At 41.8% G+C, this 18,265-nt stretch overlaps 1 protein-coding gene across 1 annotated transcript in view; it reads right to left on the reverse strand.

Moving 5' to 3' along the window:
- Window positions 1–15,018: 15,018 nt before the first annotated feature.
- Lrguk (leucine rich repeats and guanylate kinase domain containing) overlaps window positions 15,019–18,265 on the reverse strand; it is a 108,919-nt gene continuing 105,672 nt past the window's right edge. The window contains exons 19-20 of the mRNA XM_060380212.1: window positions 17,285–17,415; window positions 15,019–15,715 (exon numbers count right to left, since the gene is read on the reverse strand). Of these exons, the coding sequence (XP_060236195.1) occupies window positions 15,585–15,715; window positions 17,285–17,415 (262 nt within the window). The 3' untranslated portion in view covers window positions 15,019–15,584. The remainder of the gene's footprint in view (window positions 15,716–17,284; window positions 17,416–18,265) is intronic.

The raw sequence follows: 18,265 nt of genomic DNA on the forward strand, positions 1-18,265 counted from the left end.
GAACTGGGTTTTGAACTGTTAGACCCCGGTGCCTGTGCTCTAAGGAGTGTACTGTCCTAGCTCTGAAGCCGGGGATTAGTCCTCATAGAGCTCTGCATGTGCTGAACCCAACCAGCCAGCCATGGCCGTGTTTTCAGCCTGTTAGTTTTGCTGCAATTTACACTGTGTTCTCTCAGAGCTGGTACCCTGTTCCCCAGTCCACACAAGAAAGGAAAACCTCAGAAACCTGCTTACAAGACAGAACTGGTTCCTCGGAGTTCACACCAGAAGCACACCCAGTCACGTCACGTTAGCCAGTGCTATCAGATGTGTAGCAGAACATAATTAAATCACAGCATTTTACAATGATTTGCTCAAGTCTCTATAGTTTGCAGAATGTTTAATATATGTGTTAACTGTTCTTTTCATTTCTCCCAGTTCTGTTCCAGAAAGCATTTTAATTAGGTTATCTCATCTACCTGGCTAAGTGCCATCCCTGAATTACACTTTGATAACAAATCTTTAGCCATTCTACAAGGATCATTACAAGAGTTTTCAGTTTCTATGATTCAGGATCTTTGCACTGATGAAGTTTAATGCATAATCCATTATCCGCTAGGTTGCTCCACACCCTCCATATAAAAGAGAATTAGTGCTGGAGTATTGCTCAGCCGAGCTCTAGAAAGCATTTGCCTTCTGTGTGGAAATGGAAACTCAGCCCTTTTTTAGAAAGTGCGTCAGGGTCATGCTGAGCTGCATGGGACAGGAGCCCCCGTTTAGACCCTTAACCCAATAGTTTATTCTTTACAAAGGTGGTGTACTGGCTGGTTTTGTGTCAACTTGACACAACTTAAGAGTCATCAGAGAGGAAGGAGCTTCAGTTGAGGAAATGCCTCTATGAGATTCAGCTGGAAGGCATTTTCTCGATTAATGATCAATGGGGAAGGGCCCAGCCCACTTTTTCTCCTGGCTGTTCCCCATGCAGAGTCTCCGACTCACCATATTCATTTTTAGTTTATCTTCTAACCTAAAGCAGCCAAACTAAAAGCTAACCACACTTCTGTAAGATTGGTTTGTAAAAATAAAATCAGTTTGCTAAGCTTATGTACTAATAATTATTAAAGTGCAAAGAAGCAAATCTGTAGTGGTGAGTCCTCACTTTTCATGAGGCCGTGTGAGTGCCGATGATGCTCTTACTCTGCTCATTTTATGTCTCTATTGCCAGCCAGCTCCTCAGCTGCCAAGGGTCTTAATCTTGTGAGTTGACCCAGCCTTTCACTCTTGAAGAGTCTGAACTTGCTCCTGCTTGTAAGGGAAGAGTCATAATTAGCTTTTGGTTCTAGACATGGAAGTACTATGAAGTTCCCTGAAGAATACCTCTGCTTTCGAATACTCCTATCCTCATGATACAACAGCATACCTGCTTTCCCTTGACTGCTGCCTCAGTTTCCCCAGCAACTACCCTAACCCCTCTTTGTTGCTTCAGTGGCATATGAAAGCAAATGCAACTGAAGAGAGTCTCAGTTCCCTCTTCAAATGAACCTTTGCTCCATTCTTTGGCTCACCCCATGACTGTTGTTTCTCTGGGAATGAAAAGTTCTCAAGCTGTAGACACAAGAAACAAAGTGTTTTGTGTGCCTTAGTGAGAGTAACCGAGTTGCCTTGGCTTCCACCTTGTTTTCTACCTGTGGTGTAAAGGTCCAGTCTGTCAGCTGCAGTCCAAACATACATCTTATCTTGTAGGATGTAGATTTTCATTGACTTCACACTTGGCTTACATTGAGAAGGATTCAGGCAACCAGAACTTACAACTTACCTGGATCCCTTTTCTTTAGCTGCCATATGGTGAGTTTCAGATGTCCATTACTGGTTTAATACAACTTGAATGGCGTAAGGAGATTTTGCCTGCCTCCATCTGCCTGTGATGTCTTCCTTAGACATTAACACATGCAAATGCCACACTCGTACATTTGCAGAGTTTTTCATGCAAATTTCAAAAGCTAATTTTTTCCTTTCTCTTTTGAAGGCTCCCCAGACTCCCACGTCCACCACCACCACCCCCCCCTTGGTAAATGTGTTAAATCTAGGAAAAGATGTTATCAAAAGGAGAAAAACAGGTGGGAAAGAAAGAGATGAAAACACCCTGACAGTTCACGTCTGTTTTGCAGCTGTGAGAGCTGTTGTTGGAATTGTTACCTCCCTTACCAAGATAATTAATTCTCTTTTTTAAAAACTAGAAGGCACGTCTCCTTCCTTCAATCAGTGTCAACAGCCAATTACACCCTTTCATCACCCGCAGTGTAATAACACAAATGTTATCAAGGAAGAAAACAGTTGGACTGACAAGATTAGCAATCCACTTCTTAATCTTGTAATCACATGGTATGCAGCAGTTTATAATATTATACACCCAAATTTGCTAGTAAATCATTCTACAAAGGCCCCGTGTAAATCCTCCATCACTTTGTTCTCACTTGGTGCAGAAGAACATTCTTCTTGTAGATGAATTAAGACCACCTCCTCCTTGTAGAGTTTTCCCTCACCCATTACCCTCTGCAGAATGTTGTTAATTATGTAAAGAGAGTCATACCCAGTAGAATATATAACTGCAAATGGCTTTTAGGGGTAACAGAAAAATGAAAGGCAGCTGATGCTGACAGAAGGTTTGTCACCATCAATAAGAATTAACACTTTGCTGTCATCTGCAAGAAAACAAAGTCTTCTCATCTTTATGAGGGTCAGACATTTGTTATGTCATTTGGAATTTGTTCCAACAGTCTTTGGGAAACCCAACTCTGTTATTGGTGCTCAAAAATCACACTAATCCTAGGTGTGAGTGTGAAGGGTATGCATGTTCGATTATGACAGAAATGACTGTAGTTGACAGGGGAAAACTGATTGAAAAAACAAGCCTGCATTCTGCCAGGGTGGTGATATTTTCACACTCCATCTTTGCCATGGCTTCATCATCTCCTTTGGGTGTGGATGGGAAGGTTGAATAAAGTTATGTTCATTAGATGAAGGAAGGATCTTGAATTTCTGCCCATTCTTGGTTATTGGGGAACTTTAAATCCCAGTGACCCTGCAGCTCCAGTGGCTGCTCCTGGACACATGGCCTTGGCTTTCTCCCTGGATGTGTTGCTCCTAGACTTTCCCAGTGTCCAAACTCTCTGGTCTTAAGCTTGCAAATGGATTGAAGTGGGGCAGAGAAAGCCAAACAAATTGCTTTCAATGAAGAACAGGATGGGAAGGCAGAGGCAGATTCATGCTCAATAGAACATAACAGGGTAGACATTGTTCCCTCGCTGTGGGGTGGAAGAAATGGGGTTCAGAACTTTCCAGTGATCCACCTGACATTAGAGCCCCACTTTCCAGAAGGCATCACCATGACTACCTGTATGGAGCAATTGTTACAGCTGTAACCTCTGCGATACATGGGCACATCAGGCATCCTGGCCTTTGATGCTGTGTCCATGCCCATTTCTTGACTTGAAACCTGAAGAGTTTCTGCTCCCTAGGGGGCCATAGAACCTCCAGCCAATCTTAGAAGATCTCTGAGAACATAACAATTATACTGTTATTTCCAACCCTGCTGTTGAGGAACCTGGAAAGCATTCACAGCTTGCCAAAGCATCATCGTTCCTCCCAGAGTATAATGATTGGACATTGCCTCAAGGCAGGAGGATTTATGACCCCATGGGTATACATTTCAGGAAGGCATGATGATCGGATACCACAGTGGTGGTTTGAATAGGAATGGCCCCCATAGAATCGTGTGTTTGAATGATTGGCCTATATGAAGTGAGATATGGTCTTCTCCTGCTACTACTATGTTCTAGTAGGTATGGCCTTGGAGGAAGCGTGTCACTGTGGGGGTGGGTTTTGAGGTCTGCTATGCTCAGTCTACACCCAGTGAGGCACACAGTCTTCTCTTGCCTGTGGATGAAGATGTACAGCTCTCGGCTCTTTCTCCAGCACCATGTCTGCCTGCATACCACCATGTAAGACTCTGAAACTGTCAGCCAACCCAAATTAAATGTTTTTTTTATAAGAGTTATCATGGTCATGGTGTCTCTTCATAGCAATAAAACCCTAGCTAAGACACAGTGATCACAACTGAAGTCACCAACAGAGGAAGATCACAATATTTCCTAATAAAAGTGTCCCCAAGTCTCCAAAGCATCCCCATGTAGCCTAAATGTAGCCATGGTGGATAATTTATGGACGACTGCAACACTAAGCACAGTACTTGACAATCTCCCACCAGGAGCAAATGAAAATGTGTCAACTGCAAAACAAACAGAGCTCCACATGCCCCTGTGGAAACTGCATGCTGAGGCCACGGGTACACTTCACTGTGGCAGGACACAAGTGTTCAAAGTGCCAGTAGAAAGTATGTTAGCTGCCTCTGTCACTTCTGATGCCCAGAATGCCCTCGAGGATGATGCCAACCTTCTGTTTCTACAAACAAAAAACTAATGAGAAGTAAAAAGTCAGAATGCATGGTCAAATTAGCCATTACTGCGATGGGCTATGAAGGTCAAGAATCGCTCCTATTTTAAAAAGCTCTGCAAGATAGCATGCTCTGAGAGCTCCGGGACTAGATGGAGAAGGGGAGAGCCAGGGTGGGTAGATCTAGCTGGCCAGCCAAATAGCGAGAGCCAGCTTCAGAGACAAATTTCAAAAGATTAGGTGGAGAATGATTAAAGAGAAGACCTGAAATCAACTTCTGTCCTCTACATGTGCTCACGCGGGTGCACACATATACACACACATGCGTGCACACTCGCACACATATACACACACATGCGTGCACACTCGCACACATACACACACAAACATACACATGGCTAGTAAGAGAGATTGGTGTATTTCTTTCTAGCTTTTTCTCCTATAAGGAACCCATGAAAATCTTCATAATAAACCTGTTCGTGTTGATCAGATTTCTTTCTCAAAAAATATTCCTTGAAGTGGATGCTCTGGTCCACTGAGTAGGAAGATCTTCAGATTTCTAAAGACATAGGGCCAACATCTTGTGAGTCTATCTATCATGTAATTAATAGTCAACTGTTTACTGGGCACACTAAGTAAAGTGTTGGGCATGAGGAATGCCTGGGCCAGTAAAACCAGCAGGGTGCCTTGATCTCACAGAAGCAGTTTACGACACTGGTAACGTGAATTAGTGGGAGGTGATAAAGTGTGGTCTGTATGGAAAGGGGTCAGGTGTGGTGGGGTCTCTAGACAGGAACCAGAGAAGATCTGAGGTGGTGAGGTGTGAGTCAAGCCTGAAAAAGGAGTGAGCCCACAGTTACCTCAGCAGGAAGTGTCCTCGGAGAGTCACAGTGTGTAGACTTGATTTCCTACTCAGTTTATCAGCACTGTGCAATGAAGTAAGCCATCGTATTCACCTGAGGTTAGTGTTCCCTTCCTGTTTTTCTTTTTCCTTCATTTCTAAACCACGTTTTGTGTTGACAGAGTCTTTAAGGATCTTTTCCTAGGCAAAGCAAATATAGTTATTGAGTGTTGTGGGTTTTTTTTTTCTCTCTCTCTTTCATCTTTTTTAAAAACCAAGTGTGGTAGTACACATCAGTCATCCTAGCATGTTTTTGTTTTTATGTGTATGAGTGTTTTGCCTACAAGTATGTATGTACAGCACATTTGTGCTTGGTACCCTGCAGAGGTCAGAAAAATGTATTGGTTTCCCTGGAACCAGAGGTAAGGATAGATATGAGCTACTGTGTGGGTGCTGGGAGCTGGACCTGAGTACTCTGCCAGAGGAACAAGTGCTCTTACCACTGAGCCATCTCTCCAGCCCCACTTTTTTTTTTTTTTTTTTTTTTTTTTTTTTATAGACAGGGTCTCATGTATCCCATTGGCCTCTAACTTACTATCCACCTGGCTCCTGGGATTACAGGTGTGATCCATCACCCCTGGTTTATATGGTACTGGGGTCGATCTAGGGCCATATGCATCCCAGTCAAGTGTTCTATGAGGCTGCAGCTCTGGCCTATACTTACTCTTCAGGTAATTTAGTGTCCTGAGAAAAGTTTGTATATTGTAAAACTCACAGTTAGATCAGGAATTTTGCTATAATTTATAACTACTGCAATTTCAGAGAAAATAGATTAGATAGCTGTACCTAAGTTCAATGACCCAGTAAATATAAAATTTGAATATTCTACTTTGGCAGTTGAAAATATTTTTGCCTTGACAACTGGTAGGAAGCACTGTGTCTTTTAGGAGTTGGGCATTAGAAACATGCATTAGGATAATAGAGTTTTCAAGAGAATCTTATAAAATAGGGTGAAAATTAGATTTGGGGCTTTAGTGGCTGGAATTCTAATTTAACATGCTGTGGAATTCACCTCATCAAATGGCTAAATTAATCTCTCATGCCAACAACTGCCTTGGTTAATAATAATAATAATAATAAAAATCCCGAAGCTGTTTGCATGTTAACACATAAGAGAAAATATAAAAACTGCTACCCTCTCTCCTTCCCAAGTGTAAGCTGCATGTGACCCTAACAGAAGCACTTGGAATTGATGGAGGCATTCTAATTAGTGGACCTCACTGCTGAAACTCACTATGAAACTCACTCATGTTTCATAGTTTCCATTTAGTAATGCAGCTGTGTGCGCTGTTAAAGCAGCAGTCCCACAGATTCTGACGCTGAGCTGATTGCTCATATGGAGTAGATGTTCTTCCATTTCATCATCTTCCTGTACAGCTCCCTGTCCTAGCAATATGGCTAGGGGCTGGGCTAGTCTCATTAATCACAAAATTCAGGAAAGAGTTTTCACCAAGAAAAGCATTCAAAAGGTGGCATGCTGTGCGCATTCACAAATGCACAGGCAGTGTCCCATCCCTCCTGTCATGAGGAGTCTCTGTTAGGGGTGTGGTGTCTTAACAGGTCTGGCATGGTTTAGGGTAAGAGGGCAGTTCCCTGGCAGCCATGTCACCTTTGTTTCTGCCTTGGGCTCTGCCTGGGCCCTGTGCTGTGAGACTATCTGACCACATCCTTCTGTGGGTTGTTGCTGTTCTCTGTCTTAGCCAAGGCTGGGTCAGGTCTTCGCATTTTCCTTCCAGGTGTTGGTCTGTTTTGCTAAGGAGCTAATATTATGTACATGTAAACAGATAACAAATGTTGGTTATGTGTGGTGTACTATGAGGTTCTGCTTGCTTTATTCTATCCTTTCTTTTTCATGTATATTTATTAAGGGCCATTTTTTTCTTTCTAAAATTTATGATTACATGTCAATGAAATTCTTTAAAAACACTAATTATTAATTTGGAAAGTTAATCTTTCACCTGATCCATCATTTGCAAAAATTTCCACACTGTAGTATTATTTTTTCATTGAAAATTTTTACTTATGATTTCTTGGTTTGAAATTCTTGTATTTTCAACTCTCAACTATCTTATTTATTCAAACTTTTATCCTTACAAAAATGATTTGCTTTCTCACATGTGTGAATATAATATGGATTCATATGAGCCATGATGAGAGTGACATAAATTCTTCTCTACATGTTTCAAGAGTGAAATGGAACCCTTGTACTAATTTTTCTGGAACAACAGGCTCATTTGGGAGATCCCCACACAAAGCAGAGTGCAGTATCAACCCAGAGTGGATGTTTGGGTCTTTCCATCCTCAGCATCCCCAGGCACTGTGAGTGTGGAAGATTTCCACATCTTCCCCATAAGTTGATTGTTTCAAAGCTATCGGACATCTCTTCCCAAGTACAATTATAATCATAGTCAATGGCAATTTATTACCTGGCAAATGCTTTTTCAGAACAATGCTGGGAGGAATGTGGTATGAGTTTTGCTTAAAGGTAGACATAGTTTCTTCCAAAACTGAGGCCGAGTAGCTGTTCATAGTCTGCACCCCTGTGTGGGTTTCCATATGAACAAAACCCAGTGATCTTGAAGCTAGAGTCATGGTTCAATGAATAGGTGTAAGCCTAAGGACCTGGGTTCAGATCCCCACCACCCATGTAAAATCCAAAGATGGCACGACCTGTAATCCCAAGCCTCTGGGGGAGGGAGAGACAGAGAGAGCTCTGCCCAGTGCCCTCAGGTCCAGCAAGAGACTCGTCTGAAAACTAAGGAAAAGCATGGTCACGGGAGACCTCGCTGTCAACATCTGGCCTCAGGATGAATTTATGGCCCTCCTCCCCAACAGCATGGCTTCTCAGTAGGGTACCTTCCTAGAAGGGACACCTGGCAATGTCTCTCAGCAGTCCTGCACGACTGTCGGGGGCTTTGACTCTGCTCCCTGTACAGGAATGGAGTCTGCTGTCACATGGAATTTCCTGCCTCTCTTTTCATGATTATGGAGACTTGAGGTAGAAGGCCAGTGAAAGAGCTAGTCCTGGTAAGGCTTCTTGCTTCTGCCGACTGACAATTTTCTCTTTTCTAGCCATCCCTGGATGCATGTACCACATTTAGCTTAGGTATTTCCTTAGCTTAGTCATCTCTGGACCTTCACTGGGCAGCTACAGCCCTCATGAGTTGGCAGCATGATGGAGGGATTCACCTGCCTGCCCTCACAGATCTCAGCTGCCTCTGAGGGTCAGCTGGTTCCTTAGGGTTTTAGCCACACTATGCTTTATCAAATCTAGGATTTTAGACTATGTACCATCATTTTATATTCTACCAAGAAAGAAAAACAGTGCAGTCAATTCAACCATGAAATGTCATTAATTTTAAAATGTGCCCTGATTTTACAGATATTAAAATGTGACAAATGTGTCTCCTAGAATCAGCAGGGAAATACTTTTCTCCTTTCCATTTCATCCCCTTGATTATTAATTTTCTTTCAAGACCCAGCCACAGAGTGTTGGGACTTGAAGCTGGAGGCCTACCTGTTATTGTTTAAGCAGATTCATTACACTCCTCCCAATTCCCCCTCCCCCACCCTATCAAATGAAATATCCATCTATCCCCTTGATTCAGCCTAACACCAAAGAAGCAAAGAACCAAGAATACTGTCTACCTCAAACTTGGCTGGTGCAGGATTTGAACTCGGGAATTCTGACAGCAGTTTCACCTAGCAAATCATTGTAAAGTGTCACTGCATACTCAGATACAGCCTCTCCAGTAAGGTCTTTGGTGGAGGTAAAAGGAGAATCACGGTGCACACATGGAGAACGTGGCTAGAAATGGCTTTGTCTGTTTGACACATACGGCGTGCCTACGCTAACCGTGCACACGTTCATCCCGAGACTGCTTTAGAGAGCTGGCTAGGGAAACAGCTCAGGCCATTCTCAAGGTCAGCACTGCCGCCTCTGCGGCCACCTTCTGACCTGTACTTAAGTCGCTTGAAGCTGGCAGTGGGACCTTGCTTCCTTCTTTGCTAACAGCCTATTTAATTCATCTGAATTTGCCTATGCAAGTGCCAATTGAACTTTCTGGAAGACGGCAGGTAACATTCATCCACACATTCATATATCTTGAAAAACTTGAAAACAGTGCTTTCTAGAGAGTGGAGCACAGACATTTAGAGTCATGTGGCAGCATGGGGATGTCTGTCCATCCTCGCCACGAGTCCCTGAATTTTTATTAACACAGAGGCATGGCAGAAAGAAAACACATCCCAGAAATAGAAGAAAAAAAAGTGTTTACGTCTGCTGCTTCTCCTCTATCAAGCTGCAACAGAGACTTTAAGTGGACTTCTCCAGTTCTATAGACACACTTTCTGAAATGCCTTTCTTCGCTCACTCTCTGCTCTAGTCGCAGACAACAAAGTCTAAGGAGATAGTGCAGTAAGTGAAGTGCTTACCAAGAAAGAATGAGGACTCACGTCAGGATCCCCAGCACCATGGAGAACTCCAGGCCACCATGCACTGGGGAGGCGAAGCAGGAGGATCCCTGGAGCATGTTGGCCAGCTGGTAGAGCTGAATTGGTGAGCTCTAAGTTCGGTGAGACCCTGTCTCAAAAAGTATGGTGGAAGCCAGACATGGCGGCTCACTCCTTTAATCCCAGTACTAGGGAGGTAGAGATAAGTGAATCTTTACTTGAGGCTAGCTTAGCTTACAAAGCAAGTTCTAGGACAGCTAGAGCTATGTAGAGAAACCCTGTCACAGGAAAATAAAAAGGATGGTGGAGAGCCACTGAAGAGGACACCTGACATCAACTTCTGACCTCGGCATGCATTCTCCAGAGTGCATGTGTGCACACACACACAAACATACATATAGGCATGCAGGGCTTCACTGACCACTCTGACACCAGACTCAGATGGATGGAAGTGTACTGAACGCTTAGCAAAATCTGACACATCAGGGACACAGTCTGGATTTGGGAACCAAGACTGACACCGAGCCATTCTCTGAGTGAGAATGGAAAAAGACCATAACCAAGCAGGAAGAATCAATTCTATTCCAGGTACATTATACCTAGGTAGTTAGACAAAGCATTTTAAGCTGATTGGCTGGGATTCAGGGCAGGGGAACTTGAGGACTTTCCAGTTCCCCACCTTTCTGGGAGAAAGGAACTTAGCAGAGTATTGTGGTTTTGCTTAAGTTGAACATATATCATTAATTCAAACAGAACATTCAGCAAGTATTGAATTGTAAGTAAAAGGCTATTCTTATGTCAGGCAGGCAGAGCCTGTGAACTTGAACTTAATTGCACCTTATGGTTAAAATGGAGACTAAAGACAAAATGGCTTCAGTTATGCTAAAGATGAAAACAGTATCAACAGAGGAGCTACTATAAAGCTAAAGTAGGTCTCAACAGAGGGGCTATAGTTACACAAAAAGTTAAAGCAGTCCTCAACACCACCACACACACATACCACCACCACCACCACTACCACCAGGTGCACAGATACATAAAAAAAACAGTAGTTTAAAGAGAATTTTACAATGAAAAAGTAAAACAATTAGTGTTATAGTAAACACTGAAACTACTGAAAAATTCAGAAAGGAATAAAACAATACAAATCTTTAATATAAAGCAATATTAATATAAAAACAGGTCCTAAAGGCTTATTTGGGAAAAATAGTAACTCTGTATTTTTCTCCAGCTCTTGGTTATTCTGAAACAGGATCTCTCTGTGTGATACAGATTGGTCTTGAAGTTTTTATGTAGTCTAGGCTAGCCTCAATTCCACAATCATCCTTCAACAGCTTTCCAAATGATAAGATTACAAGCACAAACCACCATGCCATACAGAGCCTGGAATTTTTAATTAAATGTATAATTTTAGGACTGTGAAAAAGAAATAAATATTTTTTTAATTTACATGACAAATAGCAAGGTAGTGAAAAATATTCCTTCTAAATTACTGTAAGTGAAAGGAGCTGTGTGTATAGCAAAAGACATGAACTAATCACTGAAATGGAAAAACGAAACAAACAACCATCAGTAAGACAAAAAGTGCAACCCCAGAAATCTCAAACCCATCTGAAAATATACAGCAAAATTATAGAAATGGGAGTGGATTTGTATTAGAATTAAATAAAAAGCAGTGTTGTTCCATAGTTGAAGTAAAAGGCAGACTTGGGTTTGGTTAGCAAAAAGAAAAACAGGCAGACCAAAATGAAATTGCAATCAAAGACTTAGATTAAAAGGAGAGGTGAATCAAGCAGGGAGAAGAGAGCACAGGTGCTGCTATTATCAAAGGGAAGTTCAAAGCAAAACCAGCCAACAGAACAAGGAACAAAAGGGCCCTTTGATACTAAAACAAGATGAAATCTATGGACTCATAACAATAGCTCTGAGCATTTATGGGCTGATTAACATAACATCAAAATTGATATAACAAAAAAGTATTTTTATATGTAAGAAAAAAAGAGACAGAAACATAATTATAATGTAGTACTAAATACTGTTATCATGTATTCTAGAGCAAACTGGTAAAAAAAATAAAGGATGTATCTTACCATTTAAATAGCACAATTAACAAAATTTAATTAGGGAAGTAGCAACATTTTGCATACTGGATTTTTCTCCATGGATGGTTTTTTAAATCTTTAAAGAAATAGCACATAAAATTGATAAAGATTTTAAAGTGTAAGCTATTTTTAAATAGCTTACATCATTTTAAATCATTTAGTCATAGTAAATTTTGAAAGTACCAAAAAAGTATTTCTGAATGTAATGGTAGGGACCCAAAGAGTGAAAGTATGATGAACTTTCTGGTGTTGGACTTTTCAATATGGTAGGCATTGATCTTATGGAGCTATTTATGTTTAAAGTAATTACAAGTTAAATTCCTCCGTCAGACTTGTCACATTTCAGAGCTCAGCAGCCCCTCTAAACAAATGGCTATCATATGAACAGCATGGACCTCTATACACATTGTACCACAGAAAGCTTTCTTAGACACCAAGTACTGCTTTCAGAATCAGAATTCATGAATGCACCAAAGCAAACACCATTTTAGAAAAAAAGACATAAAAGCCCATTTGAGGTAGATACAGCCTAATAACAATGGATTGGTGTAACAAATGGATGGATACACAGCAAGTGAGGACTACATGGTTGGTATTTAACAGCTTAATTCATAAAAAAAGCTGTAGGAGAAAACGCTAATGTCTTCGACTAGAAAGAACAAGATGTGAATTAATCAGTAGTGTGACCAAGTAGCAAAAACTAATCAAAATAAGTATATAGAAATAGTAAACCTAGGGGCTAGAGAAATGGGTCAGAGGCTTACAAGCACTGGCTGCTCTCCCAGAGAACCTGGCTTCAATTCCTAGCAATATGTGGTGGCCATAACCGTCTGTAGCTCCAGTTCCGGGGGATCTGATGCTCTCTTCTGGCTCTGTGGGCACTGTATGCACACGGGGCACAGACATGCGTGCAGGCAAACACACACACTTTTTTTTAAAGTAAGCCTAGTCAGTAATATAAACATATTTTCAAATACCAAAGTCAGTCATGGAAATATTACATTAATAATATACTTGATGCTAGTGAGGGCATGGCGAGAAGACTACTCATGACCTACTGAATTCTGACAAAATCATTGTAGAAAGCCCCCCTAAACTCAGGGAAAGTGACTGCATCCCGGAACCACGCCGGAGACTTAACAACTGAGGTAGCTGAGCTTCCATCCCCAGACACCTTTATTAATGGGCTTGTCAGAGTCTGGGCTTCGGTGTTTTTCATGTTATGGAAACCTGACACACAGACGAAATTGACCACTGTGCCATAGCCACAGCTTTAGGAACAGAAACAAGTCATTGGAGTGCTGGGCGTGGAGGAAGGAAATGTTCATAGCCTGGGTTCCCATCTATAGCCCTACCAGCCTGGTGGAACCTAGTCAAGAAAAGGTGACTGTATGAGTGGCAAGGCAGGGCCAGCTGCGACTGACCCTAGAACAGGAAACATTTGGCTTATTATGTATTTTTATGAAGATAACTAAAGTTACATTTAAAAGAGGGTTGATACAATTGACCTGGAGTGGCAGAATGATGGGGCTATGGGAACAGAATTTGGCCAACAGGATATATTCAAGATTCAGTTCTTGCAGGAGCCAGAGGACACCTCATGTTTTGAATAGCTGTGACTTTCTGGAAGCCAGATTTGATTCAGGATGACGCTAGAGAGGGAAAACCTCAAACGGATCGGGAATAAAATTAAGTTTCCTTCACTTTTGGGTTTAAGTTTGTGGCATGAAGTCATCCTACTTACCACGTGCTATGATTAGACATGCTGGAAACCTATTCCCCAATGCACAAGTGCTAGGAGATGTGATAAGATGGAGAACGTTCCTGCCTTCATGAATAGATTTATGCTGCCAGACAGGAAGTACTTTCCCTTTGGCCTGGCTGAACTGGTTGTATTATCATCTAAAGTCATTTAAGTTTTCCGATAGTGAGCGCTCTGGCGATAACTGAAACAGTGCTGACCAGAGATGCACCTCGAGGAGCCAGAGCAAGCAGCTGTGATTACTGCATAGTTTCCTCAAGGCATCTGTGAATAGTCTTTTTGTTCAAGGCAGGCAGGTGTACAGGTAAGGTAGAGTCCAGCAGTTGCCAAGTTGTAATTACGTAGTGAAATTCCCCCTCCCCCAATCAGTATATTTGATTAATTATAGGAAGAGGAACATCAGAAAGAGTGCTTTAATATGAACTTATGGACCTTACCAGTGGCACTGACCGTAACTTTTTAAAAACAATGTTTAACATCTTCCCAGCACCCCAGGAAGAAGTAGGCCCCCTTACGTCTCTCAGTATCACATGGCTGGTTCCAACACTGTGGAGAAAGTTCAGTGGTGAAAGGCTGGCTTTCCACATCACCTCTCAGGTTATGATCTCATCCATCGGTTAGTAATTTGATGGGCTACGATAGACACTTAGTAGGTAGGACCCAGTAGATAGGATTAGGTCCTTGGAAGAATACTCTTGAAGATGATATCTTGTCCCTGGGCCTTTCCTTTTCCTCTCTTTGCTTGAGGTGACCTTGAGGTAAATAACCCCCTTTGCTCCAAGTTACAGCCACAGAATTCTGTCTTGCCTCAGGCCTAAAATAGTGGTTGCTTATCTGGCAACCATGGTATGTAAAAGAAACCAAAATAAATCCTTCCTCCTCTAAACTGTTTATGTCAGGTTTTTGTTTTTGTTTTTGTTTTTTTTTTTTTTTTTGTCACAGTGGCAGATAGCTGGCTAACACAGACTTTAATCTGCTCCAGTTTGGGAGCAAAGTGAGATGGAAGAAAGGAAGCAATAACAGATCATGTTAAATCAGTTTCTGTTATAGAGAAGGTTTTGGTGGGGCTAATACTTTAAAATGGAGATGTCATTAGATAATAAAAACAGTCAGCAAAAACTGCAGTATTATGCAGAGTGTCTTGGTGCCACTGACCATTGATGTGTGGAGAAGAGATCATTTACGAATCCAGATGGATGTGTTTCAACATTTTCACAGTGACAATACCCTTATGGGCACATATTAACTGAATATCAGCTTTAAGTACTCAATAATGCTTTCCTGCAAATACCATGGAGTGAAATCACAAGGATAATGAAAACTGCTTAAAAATATTTCTTATAACAAGTACATAATTAGTCTGGAAAGGGTGAAAAAGAATATGATATTTTTTATTCCTTAGAGGTACTAAAGAGCTCCCATAAGTTATATTGATTCATTCTCTTTGAGAGATGCACTTGATATAATGTTGGTCACAAGTTAAATGGTACTCTACAATGTTTTCATAATTAGAATAAAAATTAGAAAAATATTTTGAGTGCATCATCATAGTCCTGGAAATCTGAACCATACAATTCCAGTTAGATAAACCCATTGTGCATAAAATGAAAAATGTAGGAGATTTTGGTCAGAACAGGAATCAGCAGGGAAAATCAGTTGTAGAAATAGAAAAACGCAAATGACATTTTTTCAAAGTTAAGAATAACTAACATTGAAAACAAAAAAGTAAACAATAAAAGATGCTCTCAATAGAATTACAATATAAATTGATTGAGGTGTAGACTCCTTCTTTGGTCATGAGTTGGCTGCATGAGAAACAGCTGAGATCCATGGCTAAATAAGATGGACTCTGTTAGAACAAGGTTTCCATTTTAAGTTTAGATCAGATGTCAATGGCACTGGTCTAATTGCAAAGATCAGCGCTCTCAGTGCTGGTCTATCTGCGGCCATGTGGGATTGGTGGAAGGGTGGGTTTGGTGTTGGCGCTGGGTAAATTTATTGTAGATGCAGAATGTCTTCTGTGCTGGGCAAGTAGTTTTTCTTGTGTAGGTGATTGTACATGAAGTGCTGCAAGACATCAAGAGAAAAGATGGTACAGGCAGTTAGTCCCTTGGTACAAAAAGAAAGTAAGTTTAGAATTCCTTCACCACAGAAGATCAGCAATAAGTACAACCCTAGAGTGAGGTAGGAGGCCAGATATTACATGCATACTGTTGGACGGGATTAGCTTCTGTACACTTGCCCAATGACCAGAAGCTTTTTTGGGAGTGGGGAGAAGATGGCAGTACTGGAGGTTAATTTAGGGTATCATGTATGTGAGGCAAGGGATGTACTACAGTTGGTTTTTAATTTTTTTATTTAAGTTTTTTAAGATTTATTTTTTATTTATTTTTAATTTTTGTTTTGTTTTTTGAGACAAGTTTTCTCTGTGTAGCCCTGGCTGTCTTGGAATTCACTCTGTAGACCAGGCTGACCTCAAACTCACAGAGATTTGCCTGTCTCTACCTCCAGAGTGCTGGGGTTAAAGGCATGCACCACCACTGCCTGGCTTAAGATTTATTTTGAACCATTTCCTACTGACAAAACCAACTGCCTTCAAATGTGGATCCACCGGTGTCTCCACCAGGCTCCAATGGATAGTTCCAATCCAATGATTATTATACAGATGGCTCTGGCTAAACTAAATGCATCACAAAACAAGACCAAAGTCATGGATTTGGGAAAGGGATAGCTAGGGAGATAGAGGTGAGGGGGAGATGAGAGAGCATTCAGTCTATCTGGTATTTCCTTCCTTTCCTTTCCTTCCTCGATGAACTCAGAGAGGAAGATGTCTACTCTTAGTTGGCAGATGCCTACCTTAGTCTTTCCTTCCTTTAGGTACCATCACCTACCATGTCCTCACGGCTGGGGCAAACTGTGACCTCTAGCTTCCTTTGAGATCCTCTGGTCACTCTCACGAGCAAGGGTTCAGGCAGAACATCTCCTAGGGTTCTATGTGGTTCCTTCTTTCATATCCTCCAGGTTCTATGGAATTCTGTTAGCTTGAGTGGCCTGGTATCAATGACTCAGATAAGTGCCCTTTCCATCCTGACTTTGGGGTCTTTCCATTTTTACCTGTAGCCCTTCAGTTTCTCCAGAGTGCTCAGGGTTTCACTCAGGGTTACTCATGACCATGGCCACACAGCCCGGAGGGGAAAGTGAAATGGCCATTCTGTCTCTGTGTGGACATGCCACATCCACGTGTGTGCTAAGGAGCAAGAAAGAGAGTGAAGGGAGGCATTGAGCCAGACCCTTCAACACTAAACCCATTCTACCAAACCACCTCCTCCTACACAGGAGGTGGTACAGCATTTTGAAACCCTTTGTGCTTCCCTCCCCATTTACTAGATGGGATCACCTCAGATGCCTCCGAGAGCATGTGTCCTGATTTGGCCAGACTCCAGTAATGAGCTTCGATCTAAGTTGCTAAGTGACCAAAGATGAGCTTCCAACCACTCCGAACTTTGTTTCTCATCTATAACAGTGGCATCCTCTGACTTGAAAACAGCCATTTAGTTCCTATCTTTGGGAAGGGTCAAAACAGTGGGAAGCATATTTATGGTAGTGTAGGTAAACCTTAGGTAGAACGACACATACCTTTTAAGGCCCCATCTCCATCACTGTCACTTGTTGATCCTGGGCACAAAGGAACCCCACCCTCTGGAAGCTGAAAAGGAACTTCTGCGGCCCATGGACAAGGGGGCAGTACTGTAGAATGGGGATCCTTGCTATGGAAAACATGAAAAATGAAAATGGTTTTGAGGCTCAAAAACTCCTAATGACCATAAAATTTACATCCATGACTTTATGGGTTACTATTATTGAGTAATGTCAGTAGTTTACAAATATACCTCCACTAACCTAGTTCTAAGCAATATCTGCAGCTGGTGACCTAACTTAACTCGTACTAAGTACTGTACATCATAGCAAAAACTCCTTCTCCATTGTAAGAACATGATGCAGGACCTACAAAGAGTGAAGCGTGGACATAACCGCAGGTGTATAAAGTAAGCTGAACAAGTGCAGATCCTCTGCTTAGGAGTTTAGAAACAAGTGCAGGTTTTTGTGTGTGTTTGTGTGCATGTTCGTGAGTGCGTGCATGTGCATGCATCTTCATATGGGTGTGTGAAATAAATTTTTGTTTCTGGATAATATCTGATCCACGGTGTTTTATTATAGCAGCCTCCGTAGACTAAGACTGTCTTTCTGTGAATTATCTCAATCCACAGTGAGATAATTGGCCCCATAGTGAGTACAGTTTTTCGGATTTTGCTGTAAGTGTCTGTGATGGTTAGTTTGACACAAACTGGAATCACTTGTAAAGAGCGAACCTCAATTGAGAAATTGTCTCCATCAGATTGGCCTATGACATGTCTGTGGGGCATTTTCCTGATTAACGATAGAAGTGGGAAGGGTAGTGCTCTGCCTGGTTCCTGAGTTGGACAAGAAAACAGGCTGAGCAAGCCGTGGGGGCAAGGCCTGAATGCAGTACCCCATCCATGGCTTCTGCTTCGCTGCTGTGTCCAGGTTCCTGCCCTGGCTTACTTCCGTCATGGACTGTTACCTGGACATGGGGGC

Source organism: Meriones unguiculatus, chromosome 3 (assembly GCF_030254825.1).
Source record: "Meriones unguiculatus strain TT.TT164.6M chromosome 3, Bangor_MerUng_6.1, whole genome shotgun sequence".
Taxonomy (NCBI): Eukaryota; Metazoa; Chordata; class Mammalia; order Rodentia; family Muridae; genus Meriones; species Meriones unguiculatus.